Raw genomic sequence first — 19,180 nt, 5'->3', positions numbered from 1 at the left:
TGTTCCACCAACCAACCACTCACTGGCTAAAGGCAAATTTCCGCACGTCTATCCTACATCTGTCTCTCCTCAATTTGAATTTATGCCCTCTCAGGTGATTATTCTGAGCAAGAGGAAGAATCCCATCAGCATTGAGCATGCTCAAATCATTCAATGCTTTATACACCTTTTTATACACATCAGATCACCTCGCTGGTGCCTAGTCTCCAGACACTGTAATTTGCAAAACTTAAGCCGTTCTTTGTAAGAGCACCCCTTTGTTCCATTCACTAATCTTGTTGCCCTTCTCTATACTCGTTCCAGCAGCTCTACATCCTTCTTGAAATGTAGAGCTGCTGGAATACATTTCAAATAATGTCCTTTTGTAAGATTGGCGTGGAAATTCTTCCAGTATGCACTACCATCTTTTATCTGTTTCCAATAGACAGTTTTAACAGATGGTAACATATATTACAGATGAAGGAAAACAACTTTGAAAATTGAATTAGGAAATTGCAACTGTTGGATATTGTTGTCCAGTAAAATTATTTGAAATTCAGATACAGAAATTGTTGAAATCAATTTAAAAAAAAAAAAAAAGTGTAATAGCAAGTTTGTTTATCTTTCAATTTTTTTTCTCGTATCATTTCTGATAATTTTACATTAACAATGGGCACAATCAAGTCAAAATGAGAAGGGAGTAATATTCAAAAGTATTGTGTAAAATTTTCATTTTACAAAACATCACATTTTTCATAAAGAAACTTGCTCTGCAGAGATCATCCCTATCAAAAATTCACTTACAGGGAGCCCACTCTCGTTTGGGTTAGCAAACTGCTAAGAGATAAGTTATAGTTAACGCACAATATTCTGATATACTCACAAGAATTACCATTTGTCTGATAAACTTTTCACTATTTTAGGAAACAAAAAAAATATAACAAATAAAAAGAGGGAGATTAGATTTTTATTACCTTGTAAAAATTATATTTTATGTACAGAGAATTTGTAGAAAATTACAGTACATATAGGATATATATATATAACGTCAGCTGGCTTCTTCACTAACCAAAATTGTTCTGTAAATAAACATTGTTCTCACAACCGGGCATAAAAAATAAATGTCATGGTATATCATCATTAGAGTATCAATCAGTGTAGTGCCGAATTACTGTCTTTCTGCTGCTCAAGACCCTACATACATATAGCCTATGCCATAGCAATTACTGTACATAGATATACACACACACACAGAGCTTAGTAGTTCGATGCACTTAATTTTTTGCATGATTTCATTTCATTTTTTGTAAACAGATTTCATATCTGAAAAAAAAAAAAAAAAAAAAATAAATAAATAAAATACACATATATTTGTTGTATATTTTACAACATATACTATAATAAAAGCAAAATGCAACAGTTAAGTAGTTTAATGGAATTTGAGATGCAAGAAGTTATCAATGTCTTCTTTAATTATCCTAATGAAAATATATTAAGATATATTTGTTAACAACAAATGTATCATGTTAGGCATTACTGCTTTACTTTTTTATTTTTATATATTTGACATTTCTAACTGGCTCTGAGTATGATATGCTGAAAGTATGCTATCAAAGCATACTTTTGATCCCATAGAGTGTCTCTGCTACCACTTGTGATAACTTCATACCACAGATGTACCTAGCTGGGCTACACGATTTGGGCTTCTTTTTACATATTGGCACTGCTCTTTTAGAACGGTGCTAATATGTAAAAAGAGGTAAAGGAAAATAACACACACACACACACACACACACACACACACACACACACACACACACACACACACACACACACACACACACAGTCCATTCCGGTTATTTGGGACACATAGGGACTAGTGCATTTTGGCCCGATTAAGCGGCTGTCCCAATTATCCGAAATTTCACGTAAATAGTTAAAAATACAATGTACCCCCCCTTTACAATTGATTCACTGTACAATCAAATCACATTATGACGAACTCAACATAGTAAAGTACCGTTCACTATATGATGTGCAGTAAGCGCCGGTCATTGTGATCACGTTTGTGAATTGAATTTTAATTCTATTTAACAGCAATTCTAATTAGCGAAAATAGGAGGAATATTATCCACAGGCTATAAAAGCAAAGATATATTCAGCACAAATTTACCCTTTATTACCTTACCAATTAAAAAATTAAATGATACGTGAAAATCGGAAGAATATATGTTATAATTGGAATAATTAATACGTACTGTAATATGTACATACGAACTAGTTGACATTTCTGTTCACTGACACTTGTGGTTGGGGGTTAAAATTTAAAACAGTAAAAAGATAAGCAATCAATAACAAAGAACACGGCACACACAAATTGCAAGTAACACAATACGAGCAAGTGAAAAAGGAATAACGAGTTACAAAGCTTTAAAAATAGGAATGAAGAGAAGATCTGAAAATTAATTTTTTTATATGATGAAAGATTTCATGGAAGTGTAAACATATTTCACCATAATAACCCACAGAATTCCAGCTGTCGGTATTATCACAAATTCAGTAAGATAGAGTTTACAGTCCGTTTATGATAGATTTCACTAACAGAAAAGCCCAATAAACAGGTGACTGCTAATTGTTTTTATTTTGAAATAATTACACTCAAACACCAGCCACACGGTTAAAATTTTACTATAAAATAAAATAAAATAAAATATAAAATAAAATAAATATGATACAAATATCGGTTAAACTAGACTATTACAATAAATACAATAAAATAGGTTAAAACAATTAAGAACAATGTTAAAATATACTAAAATACCAAAGCTTTTGGAGACCACTGTCTCCTTCCTCAACAGTGTACTATTACTGGCACGACACATCCTTAAGTAACAGGCCCATGGCACTCAAACACGTGATTCACCAGGCACATAGTCGGCATTTTCCACTTGCGCACCGGAAACGGAAGTGGCTCAGGAGCGTGTCATACGAAATCGATCATCACGTCTAAGGACAACCGCCTCAAACATGGGGTGTAAATGCATACTCCCGTCCCTGTTGATAGTATTATGACTAGATGCACCGATTCGTAAGCTCTCGAATTATATGACTGACCGTGCCCATGGGCACGGTCAGTTATGACCATGTCTTCAGGGGGAGATCCGATGTTGCTTCTCCCAGAAATGCTCTGCCACAGAAGACCTCCCATAGTTCGCAGTCTTTATAGCAGTCTGTGCTCCCCCAGATGGTCTTTTAATGTCGCCCCGTCTCCTCAACATAGCAGTCATCACAATCCGGGTACTTGATCTCATAGACACCCTACTAGTGGAGTCTTGGGTTACGGGGTCTTTAACTTGCGACACCACTGTGTGCAACCTCTGTCCCGGAAGTTGCACACAGCAGGTCTGACACTCCCGCAATGACTGTACAACACGTTCAGAAAGGCCCGGATAGTAAGGGATGTATGCGGTGGCCACAGCGGCAGGTGACTCCCTACGATTGGGCTCAACCCTATTAATATATTTGTCCAAGACCCTCTGGGGGTTACTGCACTTACTGAGGTCTGCCATGACCCTACATATTTCCATTTCTCTATCCTTGGGGATACCTATAGTGGGTCCACACCCTATTCAGTAAGGCCCTGGCTACACTATTCTTATGTTGATAAGCCTGTGCCGAACTATAATGAATATATTGGCTATGGCACATTGGCTTTCTATATACTGTTGTCTTTAATCTAAGACCATCTCTACTAACCAGGACATCTAGAAATGGGAGGGTCCCAGCTGTTTCCACCTCCAAGGTAAATTGTATAAATGGGGAGAAGCTATTAAGTAAGTTGCACACTTCATCTTCCTTCCCCTTTTTTATAATGGTAAACGTATCATCTACGCATCGCTTCCACTCGTGTATGGGGAAATCCAACTGGTGAAAAATCCTGGTTTCTAGTTCTCCATGGCTCAATTAGCCACAATAGCACTAATGGGGGAACTCATAGCCGTGCCATGGACCTGTTTATACATAACTTTTGAAAAATCATGGTACTGCTAGCGAGGCAGAACTCCACACCTTTACAGATATCATCGATACTTAATAGACATCTGGCACTTAAGGTATCATCCTGTTCTAAAGCTAATTTTACACAATGCACCCCATGTCTAATGGGGATACATGTGAACAAAGATACCATGTAAAAGAAGATCATGAGTTCATCTTCCCTTATAAACTGATTTATTATAAAATTTACAAATTCCTTGCTGTCCTTAATTACCAAACTGCTATAAAGACTGTGAACTATGGGAGGTCTGCTGTGGCAGAGCATTTCTGGGAGAAGCAACATCGGATCTCCCCTGAAGATGCGGTCATAACTGACCAACCCATGGGTTCTGGGAACGCAAGTGGCTCGAGAGCTTACAAATCGGTGCACCTATCATAATACTATTAACAGGGACAGGGGTATGCGTTTACACCCCGTTTGAGGCAGTTGTCCTCAGACGTGATGATCGATTTCGTATGGCACGCTCCCGAGCCACTTCCGTTTCTGGTGCACAAGTGGGAAATGCCGACTATGTGCCTGGTGAATCACGTGTTTGAGTGCCATGGGCCTGTTACTTAAGGATGTGTCGTGGCAGTAATAGTACTGTTGAGGAAGGAGACAGTGGTCTCCGAAAGCTTTGGTATTTTAGTATATTTTAACATTGTTTTTAATTGTTTTAACCTATTTTATTGTATTCATTGTAATAGTCTAATTTAACTGATATTTGTATCATATTTATTTTATTTTATAGTAAAATTTTAACCGCTTGGCTGGTGTTTGAGTGTAATTATTTCAATATGGAATTACCCAGCCCCATAGGCCAAGTGGGAACTTGGCCTATGGGGCTTGGCCTATTATTGTTTAATGGTTGTGACCTCCAGAATTTCGACCGAACCACGTGGTACTGTCGAAGAAAATCGTAGGGTAATCTCCAGTGCTGCGGTCTCCTGCCCCGATTAAACGGCATGCTGTCCCAATTAAGCAAAGTAAACCCTGGCTATTTTCTCGATTGGTTTCTGTTTTTTAAGATTTGCCCCAAATAAACGGCTGCCCGATTAACCGGTGGCCCAAATAACCGGAATCCACTGTATACACACACACATGTGGAGTGGTGTATGTCTGAAATTTCTGCTCAATCATGGGAACAATATCAGCTTGTTAAGATGCTATGGATATAGTCTAATGTGCTTTTTTTATCCTTCACAACACGCCTCATTATTTGTGCATCATATGCAAGAATAGATAGATTATTATGAAAAAGAAATTCTATTTACCATGAAACAAGCTAATGCTAAAATCTGAGTTATTCTTAGTAAGGTGCTATATCACTACTAAGATACTCCAATATTAGAATAAAATAAAAACATACAATAAGAAAAAGGCAAAGCAACTTCTTCAATAGTGCAAGCACATCACACCCCACCCAAGAAGATGTGCTCCCACAAGCAGTAACGCTTCTCAAATAAAACTGAAATTTACCAAAGACAGGGTACTCACAAGCAACATCTCTTCAAAGGAATATCAGTGTTGTGAACCCTGAAAAGGACTGTATTTCAGAGAGCTGCTATCCAGCCAAATGTCAGATGTCCCAATATGATCTCAACACAAAAAGAAATAACAAATAAACACAAATCATAACAATTTATGATTTGAATTCATTTGTTATTTCTTTGTGTGCATGGTTTAGATGCGTGTTGATCATAAGTGTGAAATTGCATTAAAATCTTTTGAACATTTCATCATCATTTAAAACTAACGAGATCAGAGTTTACAGTATTTGTCAATAAATAAAATAAAATTCTCACTTTTATTTTTTTTAACAGCTTGTTCAAATGATATCAATGTGGTGTTAAAGTACACAGCTATAAAAGTAAATGACTATCTTACTTCTCAGGTTTAAAAGTAGTAGAGCTTTCAAATTTAAATTTTTATTTAAAAATAAACTAGAGAATGTATATCATGCCTGTGTGCATAAAAAGAATTTTAAATCAAGTGAAAAAAAAATGCAGATTAAAGCAGCTAATATATTAAAAAAACATTAAGTGTAAACATATCCTTATTCATAATTACTTTACATTATACACTGAGTGATCACTGAATTATGACCACCTACTTAATACTGTGTTGGGCTGCCATTCACGTGGATAACCATCGCTAGTCTCTAGGCATTTACTCACTAAATGTCTGAAGACATCTAAGGATCTGCAGCCATGGCCTGCAAGGGTTTCCACAGTGTCAGAATAGATAATGATTGCATGTGAACACATCTTACTTGCAATTCCAAAACATTGCATGGGTTTTAAATTGGATTGAGGTCAGGTGAATTTGGAGGTGAATCAAGATAGGTAATATCTTCGCTGTGTTGTTCGAACCATTTGTGCACAGTGTGGGCCCAATGACACAGCACATTGTTGTTGTCTTGGAAGATCCAGTTTCTGTTTGGGAAAAAATGCAACATAGCAGGGTGCACATGGTCTTGCCGGCAAAACAGGTCCCATAGTAAGCAACCACCGTCACCACGCATGATGGGCTCCTGGACTTGTGCTGCTTGGGTCACAAATGAAGATATCCATCAGTGCATTGCACAAGGTATTTTGACTAATCCAACCAGCACATACTAGCACATTTTGACCAGCACATTTTCACTAATCCAACCAGCGTACTAGTGACATCACAGCATTAGCTTTGATGATGATAAGTGGAGGAGAGGGTGTCTTTTGGATTGTCTGCTGTGGAACACCCACATGTCTGAGTGTTCTTGCATTCCCCATATTGTATTGCGATGTCAACTATTGACCTGCCGTCGAGCCTGTACAATGTGTTGCACCCTTTGCTTAACACAAACATACACCATCCCTTTATACACCTTAACCAGTGGGCCATAAGTAACCAATGACATGCCATTTCTGATATGGAAGCACCCCACGGATGAGCTCCCACAATCATGCCCTTTTGAAACTCTGATATCTTTACTATGTCCCATAACTACTAACATCACTTTGACTTGCATGACGAGATGCAAATTACACTGCTCTAGCATACAAAGCTGTCTGGCTTTTTATACTGTGGCCATTTGGTGTAGTCCACTTTGGATGGGGTGGTCATAATTCAGTGATCACTGAATGTATGTTTTTAATGTTAAAAAAAGAAGAAAATTAAATTTAAGAAACTTTAAGAAGCATTACCTGTAAATATTTTTAGAAAAAAAATATTCATAACACTGTACAAGTTACTGCAATTCTACAGCTTTTGCCAATAGAGAATGTATATCAACGGATGGAAAATTCTAGAGGGAGAAAAAAAAAACTTAAAAATTTAATTGAAATATTAATAATAAATTATATTATTCTAGTTACATAAAAGAACAGCTTTTATATCTAATGCAATCACTTCTTTCATATATTATTATGCCATTTAATAATGTAAGTAATGTAAATTTAATAATGTTGTATGTAAGGGGGGGTGAGAGAGAGAGAGAGAGAGAGAGAGAGAGAGAGAGAGAGAGAGATAACATTTATGTTTTGGGTCATTTTGGATCTGCTTCTCAGACTATTCTCCCCATTCCCTATTCTTTTTTAATGTACTTTTCGTCTTTAAGATTCAAAAAATTTGTGGAAAAGTTTATGAAACGAAATTGTTTCCTAATAAATTAAAGAAAGAAGGAATTTAAAAATGAAATACATTTTTTTGGCTAGATGCATCTTTCCATACAGAACGTCTCCTCTTCCACAAATAACTGCACACGAGTAGTTAAATGTATTCAATTCCTGAAAAATTTTTATATCCCAGGCTATTCTTTCTTTCTGTTTCATTCACTTTCCATATATACCTACCCTTTATCATTTGATTTTCCATTAAAAACAGTTAGTGGATCAGGACTCTAAAGCTTCAATGTGTGAAATATACAATGTGGAAATTTGTTATTTTGGTTTTTTAGGAGCATTAGCAACTAAGGCCATATTTCTCCGGGATATGCGGTGGTCATTCCCTGAACTTTCCGCATCCTCCGTATTTGGTGGTGACTGGCTCGAACCTCGGTCTAATCAAGAAGCGTGTGCTACGCACTGCTGCTCCTTCCCACCTGGCTACGGAGGCGCCAATAATGTGGAAATACAGTGAAGCATTAGTTAATGGACTATATGATGGTAAAAAGCCTGTCAGGTTTGTGATTGTCTGTTCAACAGTGGAAATGTAAGGCTTTTCCACTTGGATAATTAGTACTAGTATTATAATGACTAAATAGTGCAGGGAAGTTGCTTCAGATTGAAAAAGTATAGCACTAGAAAATGTAAAGCTTTTATGTTTGGGTAAACTAATTAGTATTATAATGGCTAAATGATGCAAAGAAGTGGACTTTTCTGTATCTTCCAAAAAAAAAAAAAGAGTGGAATTTTCTATAATTCATACTGTCCTCATCACCAAAAAGTGGTTTTTCCAATACTGCTTTGAACTTTCCAAAACTTTGCCTTGACCACAGTGGTAAGTTATTCTAATAATCCATAACACACTGCCCAAAAGTAAACTTTATGAGATCCAGCCTACTATTATTACTCTCAAAATTTTGTATTTGTGCCTCCTGGATCTTCTCTCTTCTAGTAGTGAAAATATACCTCCCTTGTTCATTTTACCGATTCCCTTAAGGGCTGTTTGTTTGTTTGTTATTTGGTTTTTAGGAGCATTAGCAACTAAGGCCATATTGCTCCGGGATATGCGGTGGTCATTTTCTGACCTTTCCGCATCTTCCGTATTTGGTGGTGACGGGCTCGAACCCCGGTCTAATCAAGAAGCGTGTGCTACGCACTGCTGCTCCTTCCCACCTGGCTACAGAGGCGCCATCCCCTTAAGGACTATCTGGTGCCTCTAAGATGTTTAGTTGCCCATGTTTAGCAGTCTGCACCATCTAACCTGTTCTTCATATGTACCTTGATTAGCCACATTGCAAATGTGATTTCTGCTTCTTTGAACCCTTTCTAGAAGTTCTTTGTCTTTCTTCAAGTGTGACCTCCAGACCTAAACACAATGTTCTATATGTGTTCTTGCTACTCTCTTATATAAAGGGATAATGATATCCTTTTCCTTAACTGTGAAGGTCCTACATATAACATAGAGAGGACACCATGTGCTTCCTGGCCACCTGCTGTTTGCACCGTACAGATAATTTTGTGCCTTACTGAATCGCAACTTCCAAGTCTTTTTTGTCCTGAACTACCTTTATCTCCACTTCCCTTGACATGTTAACCTAAGTAATTCCTGGATTCCCCAGGAATAAAAGCCTGCGTCAGAAGCATTAAAGTTCAGTTGCCATTTTTCAGACAATTTGTATGAATGATCTAAGTCGTTTTGAAGTAAAATGGCTTAGTTCTGGTCATTAACCATCCTTGTTATCTTTAAATCATCAGCAAATTTGAAAATTTTCCCCACAATACCTCATCAATGTCATTGGTATTAGTGTTATTTTATTAATATTAGTAGGAACAAATGATGCAAGGAAGGAAGCCTATAAAGCATCAGCCAAAAAAAAAAAAAATAAATAAATAAATAAAAACCTACATTACCTGTCCATCCCCTCCAATAATTTATCTAGTTCTTCCTTGAATTTATTCAATCTACCCACCTCCACAACAACATATAAAAGTTTGTTCCAACAATTGACCACCCATTGGCTGAAGGCAAACTTCCACACATCTATCCTGCAACCTTCCATTAAGGAAAATAAGAGAAAGAAGTGGCCCCAACACTATTCCCCCATGGGACTCCACTTGCTACACTGGTTGACCTAGAGGTATGTCCATTTATCACTACTCTATCTCATACCATTAGCCAGCCCTTGATCCAATGAAGGGCTAGCTAAAAGACAGGAGACAGAGATTCAAATTTGCTTTATATAATAGCCTTTCAGGGGGAACTGTATCAAAAGCTTTACTGAAGTCAAGGTAAATGGTCTCAAGGTTTTTTGCATTCAAGTGTTTTGTTGTAATAATTAACCAGATTGAACAGGCAAGATTTTTTTTTTTTTTTTTTTTATTTTTGATTTGGTAGTTATTGGCGCATCGGCTTCTGTGGCCATATTGCACCTCCCAAGGTTTTTGCAGTACTTTGATCCAAGCCCGAGGCGGGAATCGAACCCGCGACCTTTGGGTTGCCGGGCAGGTACTTTACCCACTCGGCTAGCCCGGTCGGCTTGAACAGGCAAGACTTCCTCTTAACAAATGCATGCTGAGATCCATTCCTTCACATTCAGATGGTCCTGTATTATATTCATAACCAAAGACCCCCATAATCTTACTCCTTACCGAAGTAAAATCCATTAATGTTTATTTACTGATCTTGTTTTTTGTGCCTCCCTTGCAGGACTGGGGAGATCATCCTAGAGTGTAATGATGATCTCATTAACATCCCCAATGGGATGATACATTCAGTGCAGCCTTCTTTAGTATAACAGAATGTATACTGTCCACCCCTCGAGCTTTACCTTCACTCAGCCTCAGTACTTTTCCCTCACATACTCTTCTCCAAGACTGATATATTGCTAAGTACAAGTTCTATCAACAACTGAGGAATTAAAGTAATGATTTAGCACATATTAAAAAACATGATAAAAAATACTGCAAAGGGTGTTTGTGTGTATCTATATATAATTTGATAAAATTGCAACAAAAACACATTGGTAGCTTTCAATCGTTGAATATCATCTTTATCAACTAACAATTCAAATGATGACAGCCACATCTTCACCCCACCCCCGTGGCGATGCTGGAATAGTGATTTTATTGTACATAATAAAAAAAGGATTTTTTAAACAAACTTAAAGTAGCTGATAATGAAAAATACGGGAGTAATTGTACAATGTAACACAAAGTTCTCTGAAGAGTGCATACAGGCTAATCATTCAGGACTAATTAAGACAAACAACAAACAACAGCTTGTTTGATTAAGATAAACTCTTAATACAATGGCAATGATCTCTCACAATGTGAATCACAAAATTATGCTTCTCCTAAAAGAGGTGTATTGTCATTTATTAGTAATGTAATGCTACCTCTCAGATGACTGTTTGATGCTTTCTGATATTTTCCCAATGAGAGGGCAGACGTACATCACTGCAGAACCTAACAACCTAGTTATGATTTAGCTCACAATTATGTGATGCCTAAAGTGATACATGAAAAGTAATTATGTGAGATCAATGTTATGATATTACAACTGTCTTAACTGAAAAAACTACTCATTGTTTTGTCTACTGGTCTTTCCATATGAAGTGCATGAAAATGTAGCACTATTCTATGTATAGTTTATTCTAAGAAAAGACAATGTGTGTGTGTGCTCAAAATTATCAATGTCAGCACAAATCCTGCCAGAAAACATGACTAGTTTCACTGCTATGGACAGGACCAGCCACTACTACATAATTCAGGCTTAGCACAAATGCATTTTCATCTATTTCAGCATAAGAAGAAGAAACATCTGAAGATCAACTTGACTAAGAAGTTTTTTAGTCTCAGGAGTGTTATTAATATGACACAGAATTCTAAGATTAGTGCACATAGATACTGGTTTAATTTGGGACAAATGCCTTAATATTTAATATCAGATGATCTTAAATATTAAAATGCATGTAATTAAATAAAAAATTAATTAACATATAGACTGATTAAAGTAATGGAAAATTACACAGGGAATATGTACTACCCCTGAATACCCATTATAAAAGTTGGGTTGTTAACAGTTTGTGCTGAGGCAACTAAAGTCATGAGGCATCAGCATATCACAATTGAAAATTCTGAGTTTGGTTTATCCATTTTGGTGAATGAAAACAAAGTTTCTTGGAACAAAGAGCCATGCAACCACATGCCAGATTAAAACTTGATAACAATGTAAAAAAAAAAAAAAAAAAAAAAAGAAAAGATAAAAGGGAGCAGGCACAAATGTTCCTCCTACCCCAATAGGAAATATTTCTCAACTTTAGCCAGTAACCAGAGAAAGATCCAGGTAATCTAATCAGTGTGCAATAAAATCATGGAATGGGAACTAAACTAAAGTTAAGTTTCTGTAAAGGTAGATTGGAGGAAGCTCAAATCTCAATCCCTTCAAATACACTGTTTTTATGGGATTTACTTGGCAGCAGTTACAACTTTGTCTGCAACAGATATATAGTTGAATGGCACCTTCCAGGTGCCCAACTCTGTTTTTTTATTCCTAGAAAACGTTTTTGGTTTTTTTGAATTATTTGAAGTACATCACTTCTGATCTTTTATTAGTGGACTGGAATATTATTAAATTTGATTTTTTACTTATTTTTAATGAAATAAAACCTTTATTAGTTCTACTGAAAAAAAAAATGCTGCAGTCATAAAATATAAACAAAAAATTAAGTCACTTCCATTTTGCAAGTTCAGAAAAAAAAAAAAAAAAAAACATTTTGTATACAACAAAGGGTATTTAATTTCTGTAGAGCAATTGTATTAGTTTTGTTTTCAATGACATATTCTTTATACATACTGAAACCAAAACTAGCACAATAAAGCAGAAGGCAAAAATTGTAAATGGCTGAATGTTACCTGACAGATCTTTTGCATGTTTACATTAACAGGTGACACAGAAGCCTATGATATTAACAGGTGACACAGAAGCCTATGATAGATATAAGATGGTCTGTAACCAAGTCACAAAGGAGGTTAGGCAGGCAAAGGCAGATTACGAGAAATCTTTGGCAAAGGATGCAAAGAAAAACAGCAAAGAGTTCTTTATTTATGTAAACTCTAGAAGGAAGGGGATGAATTAGATTGTTCCACTTGATATCAATGGTTCAACTGTTGATGACCTTGCTCTGGTAGCTAACAAACTAAATGAATATTTTGCATCTACATTCACACACGAGGAGTTCTCCATGAAGGGGAATGCCAGAGGTGTATTAAATTCTGGCAGTATGCTAGATAATCTTGTAATAACTGAGAGTAAAGTGCAGGAGAAATTGTTGAAGATAAACATAAAAAAGCACCTGGGGTGGATGGAATCAATCCAGCTATATTAAAGGAGGCAGCAAAGGAAGTAAGCAAACCCTTGGCCATAATTATGAGAGCTTCCTTAGACTCAGGGGGGAGGTACCCATGGATGGGAAATGTGCAAATGTAACCCCAATCCACAAAGGAGGATCAGGGAGAGACAGGTAATTACAGACCTGTTAGTTTTACTTCTGTTCCAGGGAAATTAATGGAGGCACTGGTTAAAGAAGCATTGTAAGATCATCTAGACAAGACTTCAGTTATAGCTCAGACACAGCATGGTTTTGTTAAAGGGAAATCTTGTGTGACCAATTTGATTGGATACTATGATGTAGTCACAAAAGAACTGGATGCAAAGAATTATTTCGATATCATATATTTGAATCTTAGAAAGGCTTTTGATACTGTTGCACATGGAAGACTGCTGCACAAAATGTAGTTGGCATTGAAGGAAAATTGTTGCTATGGATAAAGGGATGGTTGAGTGGGAGAAGACAGAGAGTGGTAATCAATGGACACTGCTCTTCGTGAACTAATGTTATTAGTGGAATCCTCCAGAGTTCAGTGTTGGGTCCATTGTTGTTTTCTGTATTCATTGATGATGGTATATCAGACTTAATGTCCAAGTCTGCATACGATACGAAGTATGAAGGTCGGCAGGGTTGTTAATGACAGTACGCTGCTGCAACAGGATCTAGAAAAGTTGAGCAGATGGGCTGAGAGGTGGCAACTGAAGTTTAACATTGATAAATGTAAATTACTGCATATTGGAAGCAGTAACTAACTCCAGAGTAACGTATCAACTGTGTGGTATTACACTGACAGTGGTAGAGAGTGAAAAGGGCCTGCGGATAATTGTGCAGGCAGATATGAAGTTTTCTGAGCAATGCAGACGGTCTGCAAGAGTAGCTCATAGTGTCTTGTCAATGATATACAGGAATTTTTCTAGCAAGGATAAGGAGGTGATTATCCCCTTGTATAAGGCAATGGTCAGGCCACACCTCGAGTACTGTATACAGGTCTGGAGGCCTCATTTTAAGAAGGATGTAGAGCTGTTGGAACGAGTACAGAGAAGGGTAACAAGATTAGTGAAGGGAACAAAGGGTTGCTCTTATGAAGAAAGGCTTAAGTTTTGCAAATTGCAGTGTCTGGAGACTAGGCACCTGTGAGGTGATCTGATTGAGGTGCATAAAGCCTTGAATGGTTTGAGCATGCTCAATGCTGATGGGATTCTTCCTCTTGCTCAGAATAATTGCCTGAGAGGGCATAAATTCAAATTGAGGAAAGACAGTTGTAGGATAGATGTGCAGAAGTTTGCCTTTAGCCAGTGGGTGGTTGATTGCTGGAACAAACTTCCACCTGTCATTGTAGAAGTTGATAGCTTAAACAGATTCAAGGCAGAACTGGACAAACATTTGGAGCAAGTGATTGGGTGAAATGAGAAGGGGCGTGTTTTTTTTTTTTTTTTTTTTTTTGGCTGTTGCTATATAAGCTTGCTTTCTTGCATCATGTGCCCCTGCTAATGCTAATGTATAATTCTAAGTAAATAATAATTGCTCACTTCCAAAACTGCTCAAATAAAAGTTTGACTATATTTAGGAAGGTATCAGTCATTATCATTGTACCAACAATTAATGTGCAGCTATTTTTTGGGAGTGACCTGTGAGGTCTCACATGAATGCTGCTGGGTAAAAATTGATATCAAAGGATCCCTACTGAGGCCATATCTATGTATCTACAGAATTTAAAAAAAAAAAGCAGCAGATTTTTTATAAGATAACAAGAACTATGCTTAAATGTATTTACAGCCCCCATACATACATACCTGAAGAAGCTTTACATTGGAAGAGAAGTCTGCTTCTAGGAGCTGGTCTCTGATCCAACTATATAAAAACATGAAATATCATACTATTTTCATTATGTAGCAAAAATGAAATATCATTTTTACTAGTAAGCTGGAAACAGCAAAGAAAACAGCAAATAATAAAAGTATGATTTTTAAATGTATATATTTTTTCAATCATTTAGAAAAATATTTTGTACATAAGTGAACAGCTATATAAAATCATTTTTTTCATTATTATTAATGAAATGTATGATGAACAGTAATAGCATTATTAATATGACTTCATAGTTTTCACAAATGAATAAGTTGATAAAACAGTATTATCAACCAGATTAGATAAGTGCTGGAAATTCCGGTTTACCTCTTATACAACATGGTGACAGAGCTTTTTTTGTATTGTTGCTTAGTATATTTATTTGTACATGGCTATAAAATTGGACCTATAATGGCTAGTTACATATACTAGTGAATATAGGTTTCATTGTACTAACATCAGTTTTTGACTACTATAATCTAAAATACTAAGAGATGAAAATCTCAATCTATTTCCCTTTTCTTAATTATAATAATAAATATGAGAGCTACCTCAAATATCCAAATAGGAGATTTTTTTTAATTTCCGAGATAAAATCAGATAAGTTAAAATTACATTAAATTAAAAACACTGAATCTTGAATGAATAAATAACCTAAAATACCTCGATATGCTCATACTTTTCATATATGAACCCTCCAAGCAAGGACATGCTGACATCACACATGGGTTATCTGATGTCTGGGGCTGGTTGATGTCTGTGTTTTTTCGTGCTTGGAGGGTTCATGTATGGGAAAGTATGAGCATATCGAGGTATTTTAGGTTATTTATTCATTCAAATTCAGTGTTTTTTAATTTAATGTAATTTTAACTTATCTGATTTTATCCCAGAAATTGAAAAAAGATCTCCTATTTGTATTGAGAGGTAACTCTCATATATAATAAAGAACTCATGCACAGTTGAGAATACTTCTTTTATTTACTAGTTGCATACCTTTCCATGTGGCCAAAAACATACAGGAATACCTCATATAGCACGGTTTCAAACAGCACGGATTTCTCTATAGCAGGGTTTACAAATTGAAAAAAAAATTAACTGCGTTACGCACCAATACATTTGATACGTATGTATGTATTATAATGCCAGCATGTAGGCCAATGCGTTATGGATTGAAGGCCATGCTGACTGTTGTCACAACTCCCATTATATACAGACTCTGCTAGCTTTGATAGATTAGTAAACATTCTAAATTCCGAGCGGTGAGGTCGTTGATTGTGCGTAAGCTGTACAAATATTTTTCGCTGTGTATTTTTTAAAAATGTTACACCTTTATGAGTGGAAAGAAGAAATGTAACGGCGTTGAGTGTTCTTCTAGATCCAAACATCTAACGAGGTAAGAAAGTAAGGCAGGCATTGTAAAACGACATTCGATATTATAAAGAGATGTATGCAGATAAAAAGAAGGAAAAAACTGTGCAAACTAAGTTGATCAGTTATTTTTCAAAATAAAAATACAGTACATACTTCACTGAAGAGCAAGGAAAACACTAACAGGGAGAAAATTGAGTATACTGAGTTATGCAAAGAAACTCAGAGAGGACATAAGAGGACAGAGAGACTTAGAAAGAGACTTAGAGAGGACATAAGAAGATTTAACACAAGAAAAGTAGAACAAGCATTAAGGGAAAACAAAGGATTTAAATCAGCAGCCATGAACAGTAATACAGAAAGACAAATGATACTGAAACTGAAGAATAGCGATGGTGTACTTATAAACAGCAGAGAAGGCATAATTCAAATAGCAGAAGACTACTATAGAGAATTATACAAGGAGCGAGGGAATGATGCCAGCAGTGGGGAAGATGGATTGCAAAGTAGCAACACATACGACATACCTGATATTCTTCCTGATGAAGTAGAACATGCATTGAAGAAAATGGAGAATCAGAAAGCCCCGGGGGAAGATGAAGTTACTGTAGAGTTGTTAAAATTGGGAGGAAGAGACATAACACAAAAACTGGCAAGACTCTTCACAAAGTGCATTAGAAAAGGTGTGATGCCTAAGCAGTGGAATAATGCAATCATAGTTTTGCTGCATAAGAAAGGAGATAAATCAGAAATTGGAAATTATAGACCAATTAGCTTGTTATCCCACATCTACAAGTTGTTCACAAGGGTCATTACTAACAGATTAGAAAGAATACTTGATGAGAATCAACCGAAAGAGCAAGCTGGCTTTAGGACAGGATTCTCAACTATGGATCACCTTCACGTAATATCACAGCTAATGGAGAAAGCAAATGAATATAAAACATCATTATGCCTGGCATTTATGGATTATGAAAAGGCATTTGACTCCATACAGCATAAGGAAATGTTTCGGGCACTGGAAAGACAAGGCATAGATACCCCGCATATTATGATTTTGAAGAAAATATATGAGAGTTCTACCTCCTTTATTAGACTAGACAAAGACAGTAGGAAATTTAAAATTGAGAAAGGAGTTCGACAAGGAGACACAATATCTCCGAAGCTGTTTACTGCTGCCCTTGAGGAAGCTTTCAGAAGATTAGACTGGTCGCAGAAAGGAGTCAATGTTAACGGAGAGTACCTAAACCATTTACGATTTGCAGATGACATTGTGGTCATAAGCCACGATCCCAAAGAATTAGAGGAAAATCTTAATCAGTTATGCACAGTTAGTAAGGATTTTGGACTAAAGATGAATATGGCTAAAACAAAAGTAATGATGAACAAGTATGCCACAGCAAGAGAAATAATGATTTAAGGAGCAGTAATTGAAAAGGTGGAGTCATATACTTATCTAGGACAAGTTATTAGCTGTAATAATGATAAATGGCTGGAAGTCAAGAAAAGAATAAATTTTGGATGGATAGCATTCAGGAAACATAGTCACATACTGAAGAGCAATATCCCAGTTTGTCTGAAACGTAAAATAAGGAACCAATGTATACTCCCCACCATGACTTATGGAAGTGAAACTTGGGCACTCACCAAAAGAATGGAAGAGAAGCTGAGAACTACACAGCGAAGAATGGAATGAATTATATCGGGAATCAGACTGTTAGATAAGAAGAGAAACACATGGATTAGGCAGCAAACTCAAGTAAAGGACATTCTTATCAAAAATAAAGAACTAAAATGGTCTTGGACAGGACACATAGCTGGAAGACATGATGACAGATGGACTAAGAAAATAACAGAATGGTATTCAAGAGGAGCTAGAAGAAAACCTGGAAGACAAAGGCGGAGATGGATAGATGAAATTCATGAGTTTGTGGGTAGTAAATGGATGGCCAGTGCTCAAAACAGAAGGAACTGGAAAGTTGCTGGAGAGGCCTTCATCCTGCAGTGGATTGAAAATGGCTGATGATGACATACTTCACTTATATTCTTTTGGTATGTACATACTGCAATAAAAATAATTTATACTATATTTACTAGTATTTTTCATTTTTATCATTGTAGTTTCTTTTTTTTGCAAGAATTTTGTGTGCATCAATTTATAGTAAACAAACACCTATATATTTTTGCAACTCAACCCATATAATTAAATTGTCGGAATGCATTACATTAAAATACATACTAATAATACCTCGATCAGCACGGGTTCACATAGCGCAGTATTTGTTTGGCACAAATTAACCGCACTATGCGAGGTATTCCTGTACAGCAGACTCTCAATTTACCAGGGATCACATTAACCAGGACACCTTAAGACTCCAAATAAAAAAAAAAAAAAAAAAAAGTAAAATAAATAATCAACCAGAAATCATAAAATTCAATAAATAACTAGAAAAGGTATAAACAGATGTTTTGCAAGTCATAGCTAATGTACCCATCATCTTGCAACCCCCGCTGTCTTTACACCCACCGCTCAAAAAAAAACAAAGAAACAAATGTTTAGTTTGTTTTAATGCATTGTGCCGCAAAAAGACAAATTTTGTTTTGTTATTTATGTCAGGGATGTCGAAATTTTTTCTATATAGTAAATATTTTTTTTTTTTTTTAGAAATTGCAAAAATTAAGAGTAAATGCAAGGGTTGTGCTTTCAATTAAACAAAAACTTGAAATTATTCAAAAGTTTTAAAATGATGCATCCGTTAAATCTTTAATGAACCACTATAATGTTGGTGACCAAACCATACGCTACATCGTAAAAATTAAAGGGAAGCATCATATTGGACACGCGAGTAGTGCATGGTAAGTTTTTTATCTATCACCATATTTTTTACATAGGTTGCTGAACATTTTTCGATATT

The 19,180-nt window shown here is 36.1% G+C and overlaps 1 protein-coding gene across 1 annotated transcript in view; it reads right to left on the bottom strand.

The window, feature by feature from the left end:
• Positions 1-1,037: 1,037 nt before the first annotated feature.
• LOC150084042 (TBC1 domain family member 13) overlaps positions 1,038-19,180 on the bottom strand; it is a 127,125-nt gene continuing 108,982 nt past the window's right edge. Inside the window, exons 12-14 of the mRNA XM_090375002.1 lie at positions 14,843-14,900; positions 7,201-7,301; positions 1,038-1,302 (exon numbers count right to left, since the gene is read on the bottom strand). Of these exons, the coding sequence (XP_090231128.1) occupies positions 7,245-7,301; positions 14,843-14,900 (115 nt within the window). The 3' untranslated portion in view covers positions 1,038-1,302; positions 7,201-7,244. The remainder of the gene's footprint in view (positions 1,303-7,200; positions 7,302-14,842; positions 14,901-19,180) is intronic.

The sequence above is a fragment of the Mastigoproctus giganteus genome, chromosome 6 (genome assembly GCF_048544385.1).
Source record: "Mastigoproctus giganteus isolate SK-2022 chromosome 6, ASM4854438v1, whole genome shotgun sequence".
Taxonomy (NCBI): domain Eukaryota; kingdom Metazoa; phylum Arthropoda; class Arachnida; order Uropygi; family Thelyphonidae; genus Mastigoproctus; species Mastigoproctus giganteus.
Note: the sequence above shows the minus strand (reverse complement) of the source record. Positions and strands in the feature narration are given on the sequence as shown.